The 12,838-nt window shown below is 50.5% G+C and overlaps 1 protein-coding gene across 1 annotated transcript in view; it reads right to left on the reverse strand.

Moving 5' to 3' along the window:
- FRMPD2 (FERM and PDZ domain containing 2) overlaps window positions 1-12,838 on the reverse strand; it is a 51,948-nt gene that overhangs the window by 24,477 nt on the left and 14,633 nt on the right. Inside the window, exons 8-12 of the mRNA XM_060125754.1 lie at window positions 12,495-12,566; window positions 10,217-10,391; window positions 6,940-7,090; window positions 6,161-6,299; window positions 792-947 (exon numbers count right to left, since the gene is read on the reverse strand). Coding sequence (XP_059981737.1) covers window positions 792-947; window positions 6,161-6,299; window positions 6,940-7,090; window positions 10,217-10,391; window positions 12,495-12,566 — 693 coding nt within the window. The remainder of the gene's footprint in view (window positions 1-791; window positions 948-6,160; window positions 6,300-6,939; window positions 7,091-10,216; window positions 10,392-12,494; window positions 12,567-12,838) is intronic.

A 12,838-nucleotide genomic window follows, 5' to 3' on the forward strand; every position in this document is an offset into this window, starting at 1 on the left:
CCTCCTCCCGCGTGCCCCCAAGCTCTACCTGCACAGGCAGAGCGGCAATTCCCTCCTACCCTGAAGTAAAGTAACTGGTACTGTTATTGTTCTCATTGGGCAGTTATCACAGTGTTGCATGCCTCTGGGTACCCATCTGTCCTCCCTACAAGACTTGGGACTCCCTGGGGGCAGGAAGCATGTCCTTTCTGTCTGTTTGCTACTGTGCTTGGTCCACTGCAGGTGTAAGTTGTGGAGTGAGCAAAAGCTATTCATCGGAGGCTCTGTGTGCCCACAAAGATAAGGGACTGAAATATCACTGCTTTTGCTAAAGGGCCAAAGAAAGAGTAGACCAGAGCTGCACCCATATGTATGGACCACACCACCCATGCTGTGCTGAGAACAGTTGCCCGGAAGGCTGCAAACCTGAAGTCTTCCAATGGCTTTGCTTTTGGTTCGCACTCAAGTTTTTTATTTCAGTTGTCAGAAATGTCTCTATGAGAAATGTGGTCTCCCCCCACTCACCGAATAGCGACTGTGAGCTCCAAGATTGAAGAAAGGCCCTGCCATAAGCACCCCAGCCCAATAAATCTTACCCATGTGGGGGGATCATTTCCAATGCCGTCTGCTTCCAAACGTCTCTCCTTGCCCCACAGGGCAATGGAGCTTCCTTCCTCCCAAAGGCTCAAGTCCCTTGGTCATACTTCCTTGTGGGTCTGAGCACATCCAGCCCCAGAGAAATCTCTGGAGGGGATTGCCGACTATGTACCCTTGAACACCGATACACCCTCTCAAGAGTCCAAAGGCCTCACCCTCAAGAATTCCAGCTCCGCATCCTCTCCCCAGAGCGCAGGACTTAAACGGTGCAGCTCTGAGACTTCAACTTGGACCCGGAGAGCCGTCATCCTCTCAATCAGACTTGCGGGGATGTAATCTTCAACTCGAAAGTAGGCTTTACTCTCTACCTGCTGGAAAGATGCAGAAGAAAAGAGGTGCCACAAGACGCCTTCTGTGGGAATCTGAGCAGGACAGAAGCCTGTCTGCTCCTTTAAAGTGCCCACCGGGATATCATTTTCTACCATATTAGAGATTGGGCCAAACCATATGACAGGAACAGAAGGGAGCGAGGAAAGAAGCCACCTGTTTTTGAGCCCCTTCTGTATGCCACGTGGTGCCCAGAACAGATTAGCTCTGTCTATCCTCATGGGAATCCTGTGAGAACAGTATTATTATTGTCATTGCCAAGATGCACAAAATGAACAAGAAAGGAAGTCATTCAACAGGGCCAAGGTCACACCACTTGTAAGTGACAGAAAGAAGATTTCATCCCCCAAAGCCCTCACACATTCCACAATACCACTCCACTTCCCAAAAGGCAGAGCGAAACCATGGCCCTAAAGCATTGTTTCTATGTATTCATTTAGCGCTTCTGTCTGCATGTGCTACCAGTACACTGTCCCCTCTCACAAGGGAGGTATTGGCTGTGGCACCATCTCTCCACAGGTGATCAAGAAGTTGTCCCCTGAACAAGAGAAGATCTGACACCCACACCCTGCCCCAGGCCAGAGCCTACATCAAGTCTACTCTTCTGGGAACCTGAGGCTGCAGCCCACCAGGAGTTGCAGGAAGATCTTCATGACTCAGCATCACTTTGATGTTAGGTTCCCTGGTACAGACTCCGGGGCAGAGAGAGGTAGGCAGCTGGAGGCGTGGTCTCAGGGTTCACTGTAAGGAATGAGGAAAGTAGAGCTTGGCAGATGGAGAAGCTGACCCTTCCCTGGTATTCCTGAATCAGCCCATCCTAGTCTCAGGAAGCCCCTCACAGTCTAATCTTGGGCAAGACAGGTCCCCACAGCTGAGGACAACTGCCCATGAGGGAGGCGGCTGGGAGCCGAGAGCACCTGGCCTTCTTGGGGCTGGGATTGGGCAAGTCGGTCTGATGAGGGGGTCTGAAGGGAGCAGCACAGCATCCACTACACCCCATGCCCCTGGTGTAGCACAGGAGTCCCCATGTAGCTGTGGACTGAGAATCCTCCAGCCGAGGGCTGGCCCATGCCAGTTCTGAGCTCAGCTCAGAGACGCAAAGGGAAAGAAATTGCTCAGCAATCCAGTGCATAAAAAAGCATTCAGAATGCTATCAGAATGGCCAAAATCCAGAACACGGACAACACCAAATGCTGACAAAGGTGTGGAGTAACAGGAACTTGCATTCATTACTGGTGGGAATGCACGACGGTTCAGCCACTTTTGGAAGACAGTTCTTCAATTTCTTATGAAACTAACATACTTTTACCATATGATCCAACAATCGTGCTCCTTGGTATGTACCCAAAGGAGTTGAAAATGTACGTCCACACAGAAACCTGCACGTGGATGTTTACAGCAGCTCTATTCATCGTTGCCAAAACTTGGGAGCAAAAGAGGTCCGTCAGTAGGTGAATGAATAAATAAACTCTGGTACATGCAGACAATGGAACATTATTCAGCACTAAAAGGAAATGAGCTATCAAGTTGAAAAGACATGGAGGAAACATAAATACATATCATTAAGTGAAATAAGCCATTTTGAAAAGGCTGGATGATTCTGACCTTATGACATTCTGGAAAAGGCAACACTATGGAGACAATAAAAAGATTGGTGGTCGCCAGGGGTTGGGTGGAGAAAGAGAGAGGAATAGGTGGAGCACAGAGGATTTTTAAGGCAGTGAAACTACTCTGTATGATACTATGATAGTGGGTACGTGTCATTATAAATTTGTCCAAACCCACAGAAGGTAAAACACCAAGAGCAAACCCTAAAAGTACTATGAACTCTGGGGGATAACAATATGTCCATGTGGGTTCATCAGTTGCAGCAAATGTACCACCCTGGTGGAGGACGTTGATTGTGAGGGAAGCTATGTATGTGGCGGCAGAAGGGTATATAGGAAATCTCTGCACTTGCCACTCAATTTTGCTTTGAAACTCAAACTGCTCTAAAACAAGTCTACTAAGCTTTTTTATAAGTATGTAGGACCTTTGACCCAGCATCGCATTGCTAGGACTATGTCCTAGAGAGGTCAGCCTGAAACTAAAACAACTCCAGCACGAACGTTTATTTCTATGTCATTTAGGTTAAAAAGAAAGATCAGAAGCAACTGGAACAATAATAATAGTAGTTATTACCACTCACACGGCGCCTCTAGGTGATGCCCACCAGTGAGAGAACAAATAAGTAAACAAAGGTCCAGCCCTGCTGAGGCATACCGCATGGCTATCCCAAAAGCTCATTAGGAAAGCCCGGGGAAGACATACCAAGGAGTGAGAAAGCAGAATGCAAATCGAATGTGGCAACGTTTACAACTGCATAAAATCCCTGCGTGTGGTCCAAGGCTGGAAGAGAATGCGCCCAGAGGAAAGTTGTTCTACTGTAATGATGTGATTAAGGAGATTTATTTTTGTACCAAATTGTCTTTGTCTCCCTTTTTAAAATGCAAATGTAATCATGTTACTTCCTGCTTAGAATTCATCAGTGGCTCCCAATCTTTCACTACAGTGGTTTCTAAATCATGGGGTTTTTTTTTCCAGCACCAGAACCATTTATCAAACAAAATATCCACCCCTTAGGAGGGCACACGAAGTTTCACCTGGATCTGACTGGCAGTGCCACCCAGCCTCGCAGCCCGGTAGCTAAGGCTGCCGTCAAATCCCTGCAGAGCTGGACGGGACAGCCTCCTCCTCCTGCCCACTCAGTGACCCAGACACAGGGAGGGGCTCTCCCCTCTGAGACCCCCTAATGCCCTTTGATGTGCCCACCGCAGTGCCTGGCACATAGTGAAACGAGGCCCTAGAAGTGAGTCCTGGCTGTGCTTTCACTATCTTACCTAACCTCACAGAGGTGCAATTCTTCTATAATGCAGATAGAAATAACACCAGCTTTGCAGGGTTGACACGGGCTTAGATGATGCAAGCATGGAGGAGGCCCTCCATAAATTAGGGCTGAGCGAGTGGCTGCACAAATGAATGAGTGTGTGTAATCTGTTGCCTTTACACACACACACACACACACACACACACACACACACACACACACAGAGAGAGAGAGAGAGAGAGAGAGAGAGAGAGAGAGTCTGCCTTTGGAGGCCACACAGGGGCAGCAGAGAACATCTTGGAACCACACTGGTCGCCAGAGCAGCTGGAGAGGTTGAGGATAGGCAGGATCTGGGGAAGAAGCTGGAGGTGAAGGATGAGATTGGGCTGAGGCAGCAGCTAGGTGAGGCCAGTCAGAAACTGGGCGGGCCAAAGGCGCAGGGGGTTGCCAGAACTGGGCGCCTAGAGTCAGGTCTGGGCCCCTGGAGCCCCGGGGCAAGTGATCCCATAAGAAAAGTCTGGGCCTGTGTGTTCCCAGCTGCCTTCAGTGGATCTGGCCCACAGTTTCCACCAACTATCAGCCCTAGAGTTAGGGTCTCGGGTTAAACAGCGTGTCTGAATCCATAGACTGAAAGTTAGTCTTTGTTTTGTTTTACAGCAGAGCACTCCTGATTCTGGGGTAGGGGAAGGGAAGCTTGCAAACAGCAGTTGCTACGTGCCGGGCCACATACGTACGTCACCACCTTCCACCCTTACAGCAGCTTTGAACTACTACTATTTCCATTTTGCAGGTGAAAAGGCCGAGACTCAGAGACAACGTGCCCAAGGCCACTTAGCTACTTAACAGAAGAGTCAGGGCTTGGACCTGGTTTCTGTCTGACCCCAAAACTCAGGCCCACTCCTTTGCTCCATAGAGCCTACTAAGGGCAGCCCAACGTTCTGCCCCTGGAGGCCGCCCTCCCTACCCCCCCAATCTGCACCCCGCCCGTCCAAATGAGCCGCACACAGGTCTGGACAAGATACTGCAGCTAGGACGGTGACTGATTCACCGGGGCACCCCTGGCTGACAGCACCATTCATGAGCCTGGGCCCCTCTCCTCCCGAGACCCCCCTCCCCCAAGGAGCAGTACAAGGGCAGGAGGGAGCTGGCCTAGGCATGGTTAGGACCCCAGCTCTGGGGACTGAGGAGACAGGAAGGAGCTCCAGTGTAAGCAGTGACAGGCCTGGAGGCTTGTCAAAGGGGCAGGGAGGGGTTCCGGGGGCCAGGCCAGCCCTGGGAGACTGCCCACCCAGGCCAGGGGGGAGGGTGATGCCCGGAGGAGAAAGTGAAGTCTCAGTCCTTGTGGACTGAAGTGGGAGCAGGGAAGGGAGGTTCAGAAGGACAGGGTGTTGGGAATTGAGCTACGTTTCCCTGACAAGCAAGCTGCGGACTCCCCTGATGGATGACTTTTATCCACAGTCTTATCCAGCCAGGAGCCTGTACTCCATTCGTCCATCCACTCCTTAGACCAATACTCTTGAGCAAACTGCCTGTGTTTGAGACACTGCTTTGGTGCTGGGGAAATGGCAGAACAAAACACACAAAACCTTTACCCTCTGGTGGATCCCATTCTAATGGAGAGACCTACAGTAAGACTGATGAGGAAATGGATACACCACGCTGGGTGGTGAAAAACGCGAGGGGATGAAGAAGGACTTAGAAGGCTCCAGACGTGGTGGCACCTTCTGAAGATGTGCTGGGAGGAAAGCAAGATGATACTGCTGTAGTCTGAAACGTATTTTTCGAACTGCAACCTGCAATCCATTAGTGAGCTGTGAAATCAACCTTGTGGTTCATAGCCTGCATTTATAAATTAACTAGAATAGAATAGGAAAGACCAATGTGTATCACATGTAGAAAGGGTGCATCTGATTTCCTAAACTTTCGCCTCAATTCTGTTACATGGACACATGTGTACAGGTTGGGTGGTAAATGTCTGTCATTTTTTTATCAGGGGTTATGGCACAAACCCTTTGAAAGCCAGTGATTATAAGAACGCAGTAAATTAGTAAATTACTGTTTTTAGGCAAGACCTTAGATTAGAACTACATTGCAATGTATAAACTTGACCTGTTGACCTTTGTATCCCCCAGAGTCTAGCAAAGAACACTTGATGGTTGTTTGTTGGATGAATGGATGGATGGATGAATGGAGGGATGCAGTTTACCCCAATCTCAGCAGTTGACAGGTGCTAAAAACACAGGCTCAGTCTTCACATTTCTAACTGTTCCCCCCGTCCCATAATTGCTTCTCCAGTGACCCCACCCAAGGGACCCCAGTCTCTACCCCTACCTCCTCTGGGTAACTGCCAAACTCAGCCTGCAGGGCGAGGACCCCCAGCTGCAGCAGCATCTCGTCATTGCAGTACAGCTTCTCCTCCAGGATGTCTCTCCGAAGCTGCAGGTAAAATTGGTGTCTTGTCCAACTGTGCCTGGGAAAGAGATGCAGGAATAAAGGTCACTGGAATGCTGAGGGCGAGGGAGACCACTAAAGCCTGGGAAGCAGAAAAAGGAGAGAAGATGAGATACAAGTCAATAGAACCCAGAGGGCAATGCCAGTAAGACAAAGGCGGTCTCCTTTATCCACACCATGCTTCCTGTTACTCATTGAGGTCTACTCTGTGCCAGTCATTTACCACAACCATGGAGATGTTTGTTCCTGTGGTTCAAGTGAGAAAACTGATGTTCAGTGAGATGGTGTTTCTAGTAAGCAAAGGAATAGAGACAGTGATCCAACTCCAAACCGGTGACCCTTTCCTCGAACCCTCATCACTGGGCTGCTGGGAGGCGGGGCATGTTGGGGTCAGGGGAGAGAGAACTTGACCTTGACCAGCATATGTTTGAAACAAAAGGGTAAGTTCTCATTTTGACCAGGGCCTGTCCCCAAATACTGACTTTTCCCCCTTTTCTGTCATATTGGAATCCAATCAACAGAAGATCAGCCACAGTAACTGTTGTTATTTATACGCACATTTAGTTTGCCAAGCACTTGCCTATACCCATTATCTCTAATGTCAGCCTGGATGTACATAAACACCTTAAGGAACAAACAAAGAAGTTTGCAGCACTCACTGGAGCAGCCCATAGTGACTGACAAAGAACTTTATTCTCAGAAAGAGCGTGAAGGTATCCGGGGAGCTCTTCTTCTGGGGCTGCTCACTCCAGCCTTCGGGGGCTATTTTGCACACCCTGGTTTCAGCGTCCAGGAAAAAGAACTCTTTGCCTGAAATGGAAGTAGAGAGTATTTAGAGGGAAAAGCAGTCGGTGAGGCACCACCCCTCAGACTCACAGCCCTGAGCTCTGCCCGGTGGGTCAGACAGGAGCCAATTGAGTACAGGAGAGAACAGGAAGCAAGTCATCTGGATAGCTAGTACCACAGGACCTTTGTTGGGTCCATGAGAGACCAAGAACAGGGGATAAAGAGGAGAGTGTCAAGGAAGAGAAACTCAGCACCCAGAGGAGAAAATATGATTATTTATCTTAGAGAAGATATCACTTAACATCTGCCTCCCAGCTACCATCTTATGGAAATAAAATTAAAAAACAAAGAACTGAGTATTTATTCCATTTCTGCCATGGGCCAGGTGCACCAGCTGGACCATGCCCACATCTCTCCAGCCAGAGTGTTATGGACTGAATGTTTGTATCCCCCAAATTCATATATTGAAACCCTACCCCCTGCAGGTGTGATGTTATTTGTAGGTGGGGCCTTTGGGAAGTAATTAGGTTTAGATGAGGTCATGAGGGTGGGACCCCCATGATAGGATTAGTGTAATAAGAAGAGGAAGAGACCAGAGCTGGCTCTCTCTGCTATGTGTGGACACAGTGAGGAGGTGGCCATCTGCACCAAGAGGAGGGCCCTCACCAAGAACATGACCATGCTCGAAGCCTGACCCTGGATTTCCCAGCCTCCAGCACTCTGAGAAATAAATGTGTGTTGTTTAAGCTACTCAGTCTACAGCATTTTGTTATAACCTGAGATGACTAAGACACGGCGTAAGTGGAGTCACCTTTGTCTTTTGACCTGAATGTTGCCACCTTGAAAACTCCACCAACCCAAGCTCAGGACTTCAACTGCAGTTAAGTTTGTCTTCTAGCACCTCTGGGAGGGAGGCTGAATCAGCTCCAGCCACTGGAGGCCCCACCTCGACCCCCTGCTCTCCTCAAGGCAAAGCTTGACCCTCACCACCCCTCCTGGGTGCCCTTGGCCACTCCCCCTGAACCCCTGCAGGTCTGCCCCAGCCCTGCTCTGCCCCATGCCCTTCTCCACACTCTGCCCTCACCACGCAGCATCCAGACCTCTGCCCGCTGTGTCCTCAGCCCTGGCTGCTGAACCTGACTCCCCACACCAATTCACCCTTCCCTTTGGGTCACGTCTTCCCAAGGGATGGGCAGGTCCCAATTACAGTTTGGCTGGCAGACCCTCCCAAATGGGTTTATGTCCAAACCCCTGACTGTCACTCTTGAGTGATTTACCCAGGAGGCCCCAGCTGAGTAGGTCTAGGATGTCCACATGGAAGGGGTCCAGGGGTGGGCAGCTGACTGGGAGGGAAAGTAGGGGAGAAGCCTTAAGGTTTTTCTCCCAGAGCAAGCACACTGGTTTTATTAAGGCTGCATGTTACAGATCAATAAAAATGTTTCCTGCAGGTTCTTCTATTCACACTTGAGGAAAGACTGAGCAAACATCAACTGACAACATCGAAGCATATAATGTTGCTCTTACTTGGGAGAGGGATTTTTCAGAGGTCTGCTGAGAACTATGAGAGGTAAGGTCCGCCCTCTACCCACCATGGCACACTGAGTGATCCTACCGCAAGCTGATAAGCTTCTCCCACTGGGGATGGGAGAATAGAGGAACACGGAGATCATGACACCTAGCAAGGTGGGCTGGTGGAGCAGGGTTTAACCTGAAGGCCTGTGTGATCCCAGCTCAGCCTGCTTCCCATCACTCCACACAGTGGTTAAAGAGCGTCCACTACAACGAAGGGATCTTTGCGGTAGATGGAAATAAAGACTCCCTTTAACAAAAGGGCAGAGCTGGAAAGGTGTAAAAACCCTTTCCTTCTGGATCTTCAGAAGGGGTTATCTTAACTTAGGCTCCTGGGGTGGGTGTGCTGATTTCCCATTAGTCCTGGATGATTAGATGGACTCATTTTTATTTTTATTGTGGTAAAATACACACAACATAAAATTGACCGTCTTGGGGCTTCCCTGGTGGCGCAGTGGTTGAGAGTCCGCCTGCCGATGCAGGGGACACGGGTTCGTGCCCCGGTCTGGGAAGATCCCACATGCCGCGGAGCAGCTGGGCCCGTGAGCCATGGCCGCTGAGGTTGCGCGTCCGGAGCCTGTGCTCCGCAATGGGAGAGGCCACAGCAGTGAGAGGCCCACGTACCGCAAAAAAAAAAAAAAAAAAAAAAAAAAAATTGACTGTCTTAACCACAGTTAAGTATATAGTTCAGGAGAATTAGGTACATTCACACTGTTGTGCAACCCCATCACCACATCCATCTCCAGAACTTTTTCATCTTGTAAAACTGCAGCTCTGTCTGTACCCATGAAGCAATAACTCCCATTTCCTCCTCCACCCAGACCCTGGCAACCACCGCTCTACTTTGTGTCCCTACGAATTTGACTGCTCTAGGTACCTTACATAAGTGGAATCATATGATATCTGCCTTTTTGTAACTGGTTTATTTCACTCGGCATAATGTCCTCGAGGCTCATCTATGTTGTAGCCTCTGTGTGTCATCTAGCCATCTATGTGTCAGAATTCCCTTCCTCTTTAAGGCGGAATAATCTTCCATTGTACGTATATACCACATTTTACTCGTCTATTCATCTGTCAGCGGATACTTGCGTTGCTTCCACATTTTAGCTACTGTGAATGATGCTGCTATGAACATGGGAATACCAATATCTCTGAGAGATGCTGCTTTCAATTATTTTGGGTATGTATGTCAATGTGGAATTGCTGGATCATCGGGTAAATTGGTAATTTTTTGAGGAACTGCCATATTGTTTTCCATAGTGGCTGCACCATTTTGCATTCCCACCTAGACAAAAATGTTTCTCAAATTTCCTTGTCTAACCTCAAGGCACTGAGATTGGTCAACCAGACCCAGCAAATCACAGAAGCTACAACATCTTACAAGCATTGTTTCCTTACCATACTCTGCACTTACTTGACAGTTTGCACGTGAGGACTTGACATACTGACTAAGGTCTAGGTGTGCAAGGGGCAATGTCCCAGTCTCAAGCAGTTTTGTTAGAAGGAATAGCACTCAGGTACCTAGACAGCGGGGTTACCTGAGGCACCAGCCCAGCTGTGGGCAACCTGGGAGCCACTTACCTTTCATGTAAGCCAAGCCAAAGTAGGTGAGCTCCCCAAGGTTGGCAAAGGACGCAACAGCGCTGAAGACGGCTCCCACTGTCGACGTGATGTCACATCTCACCTCCAGGCACTGCCCGTTCAGCAGCATTACACAGAGGGCCCGGAGAGCCAAATAGGACTTCCCTTTTTTGGTCTGAAAACAAGAATGGTATATACTGTAACAACAACTACAAGACATAGAGTCTTTACCATGGGCTACCTATTGTGCTAACCACTTTATATGTATTTTCTCATTTAACTGACAAACAACCCGAAGAGATAAGTACGTTTGTGATTCCTGTTCAGCAGAGGAGAAGCAAGGCTCACAGACGGTAAGGGACTTGCCCAGAGTTGCACAGTTAGTAAAAGGCAGAACCAGACTCAAATCCGTGCTCTCTGCCAGCCTCTGCAGGGGCCAGGAAGGCTGGGGAGCCACATGTAACAGATCTCTCCCCTGCAGAAATCCTGGCTGCCCCTTGAGCTCTGCTTCTCGAGAGGACTGCCCAGGACCACAGTGGTGAAGCGTACACCCGCAGGAGTACTGGACAACCTGATACTGACCCCCAGGCCTTCACAGAGCACAGCAGAGAGAATTTGGGTGGGCACGGATCCAAGGAAGAGAGAGGGCTGGCGCTAAGGTGATTACTGTGAACCGAGAAATTCATCAGCAGAGCCGCATCCAAAGATATGCCTTCTGTCCCTTCACCCTGCTCAGACAAATTCCAGATTCATCGGCCTCTGTAGCCCCACCCTAACCACTGTTGCCTGGGCTCAACCGCCCAGAACAGCCCATCATTCTGCCGCCACAAAGTCTTGTCTGCCTGAGTCTCTGCACATACTGCCCAATGCCTGGAATGCTCTTCCTCTCCCTCCCCACATGGCAAATTCCTGTGAGTTTCCCAGATCAGGCTCAAGACCTTTTGTCTGTGGCCTGGAGGGTCAAGCCACCCTCTCCCTTCTCTGCTCCCCCGATGCTTTCTGCTCAGGGGCCCAGCCTCCCTAAGGAGGGGGGCTGAGTATCCCCTGTGCCCCAAAGCCTAGACTGAGGCCTGGCCCACACCTCCTCAGAATGTCCTCATTAAAAGACAGTCATGGGTGGACACTACAGCTGGCTTTAGTGCCATTGAACCATGCCTGCCACCACACCATGACCTTCCTACACCCAGGGGCAGCCCCACACCCCAGGGCAGGTCTGGGGACGCTGTGGGAGGGAGAGCTCTCCCATGATCCCAGGCAGGGCTGACCACATGGCACACTCTTAGCCACCCTGGTTCCTGCCTGTCCTGCACACCTGTGTCCCCTGGGGCGGCTGCTTACCATATGTGCGCATGCTGGGGCGGGGAGGGTGTGGAAGGTGCTCTGAAGCACCCAGTGCTTCGGTTTAATGCTCTGCAGTTGCCCTCTTGAAATTTGTAATAATTGTATCCTTGAATGTGTGCTTTCTAAGTGATGTCCCATTGGAGCACGCACAAGGAGCGTGGGTTCACAGTGATCCTGCCTCCCCACCTCTGGTAATGGGGTCTGGCTGCCAGCTCCTCTGTTCCCTGGTGCCCCAGGACCCGTCCAGTCTCTGCCTCCCACTCCCTACCCTGCAACCTCTGCCACCTTCCACCCAGGGCAGCCCCCGGCTTATATATTCCACCATCCCTCCCCTCCTCCCCGGGGGACTGGTTCAGGAAGGGTCCCAGTCAGGCATCTCAGAGCAGGGCATGGCAGTGGCTGTACCCACTCTGGGCCGACAGCACCACAGCTCTTTGCTTGGGCCCCAGGAGGGACAAGCCTGTCACTCACCCCCAGTCCAGGTCCGCCTGAGCTGGGGCAGCAGAGCCAAGGGAAGGGAAACTGGCTTTTCCTCCCCAGAAAACAGACAAATGCATATGCATAAATGCTAGAAGGCAAGCTCCACGTGAAGAGGACTCTGCGTTGTTCATATCGGAGATCTAGGGTCTGGAGTAGTGCCTGGTACCTACTAGCTGCTTCAAGAATATTTCCTGACTGAATGGGAAGAAGAAGACAGAGCTCGTCTGGAAGGACAATCAGGACTCCGTCAGAAGTCACAGGGGGTTCCTCTTAAAGGGGAAGAGGATGCTGAAGAAAGGACGTGAAGTAGGAGTGTGACTTGGCGAGGGCTGGCAGGTGCCTGGAGGAGAGAGTGAGGCCCTCAGAGCTCAGAGGCCCTCAGGCCAGCTTGTGGCCTGCCCAGCTGGTCACTTCCCTCGCCAACCTCCAGCCCTACCCAGTCGAACCCAGCAGTTACCACAATTGTTCCAGGCAGATACAAGATCACCGGGGCCTCTCCAGCCAGCAGGGCGAACTCCGGCCTGGAAAACTGAAGAAACACGCAGAGTCACTCACAGTAGAGGAGAGAAATCAAAGTCAAGTTCCACGGAGCTGGACCCCCAGGTCCAGAACTGGGCTTCTCCCATGGCCTCACTTCCCCCTGCCCACCAGCAGCAGTCCCTTGCCCAGAGCCAGCAGCAAGCAGGTTTCAATGAAATGGAGCTCAACTGTGCTGAGGCCCTAGCTAGGCTGGGCATCTCAGAGCATATGTCTTACAAGTGGGTGTGGTTTTGGTGATGTTCTAGCTGTTCAGTCAGATGT

The sequence above is a fragment of the Lagenorhynchus albirostris genome, chromosome 16, assembly GCF_949774975.1.
Source record: "Lagenorhynchus albirostris chromosome 16, mLagAlb1.1, whole genome shotgun sequence".
Lineage (NCBI taxonomy): Eukaryota > Metazoa > Chordata > Mammalia > Artiodactyla > Delphinidae > Lagenorhynchus > Lagenorhynchus albirostris.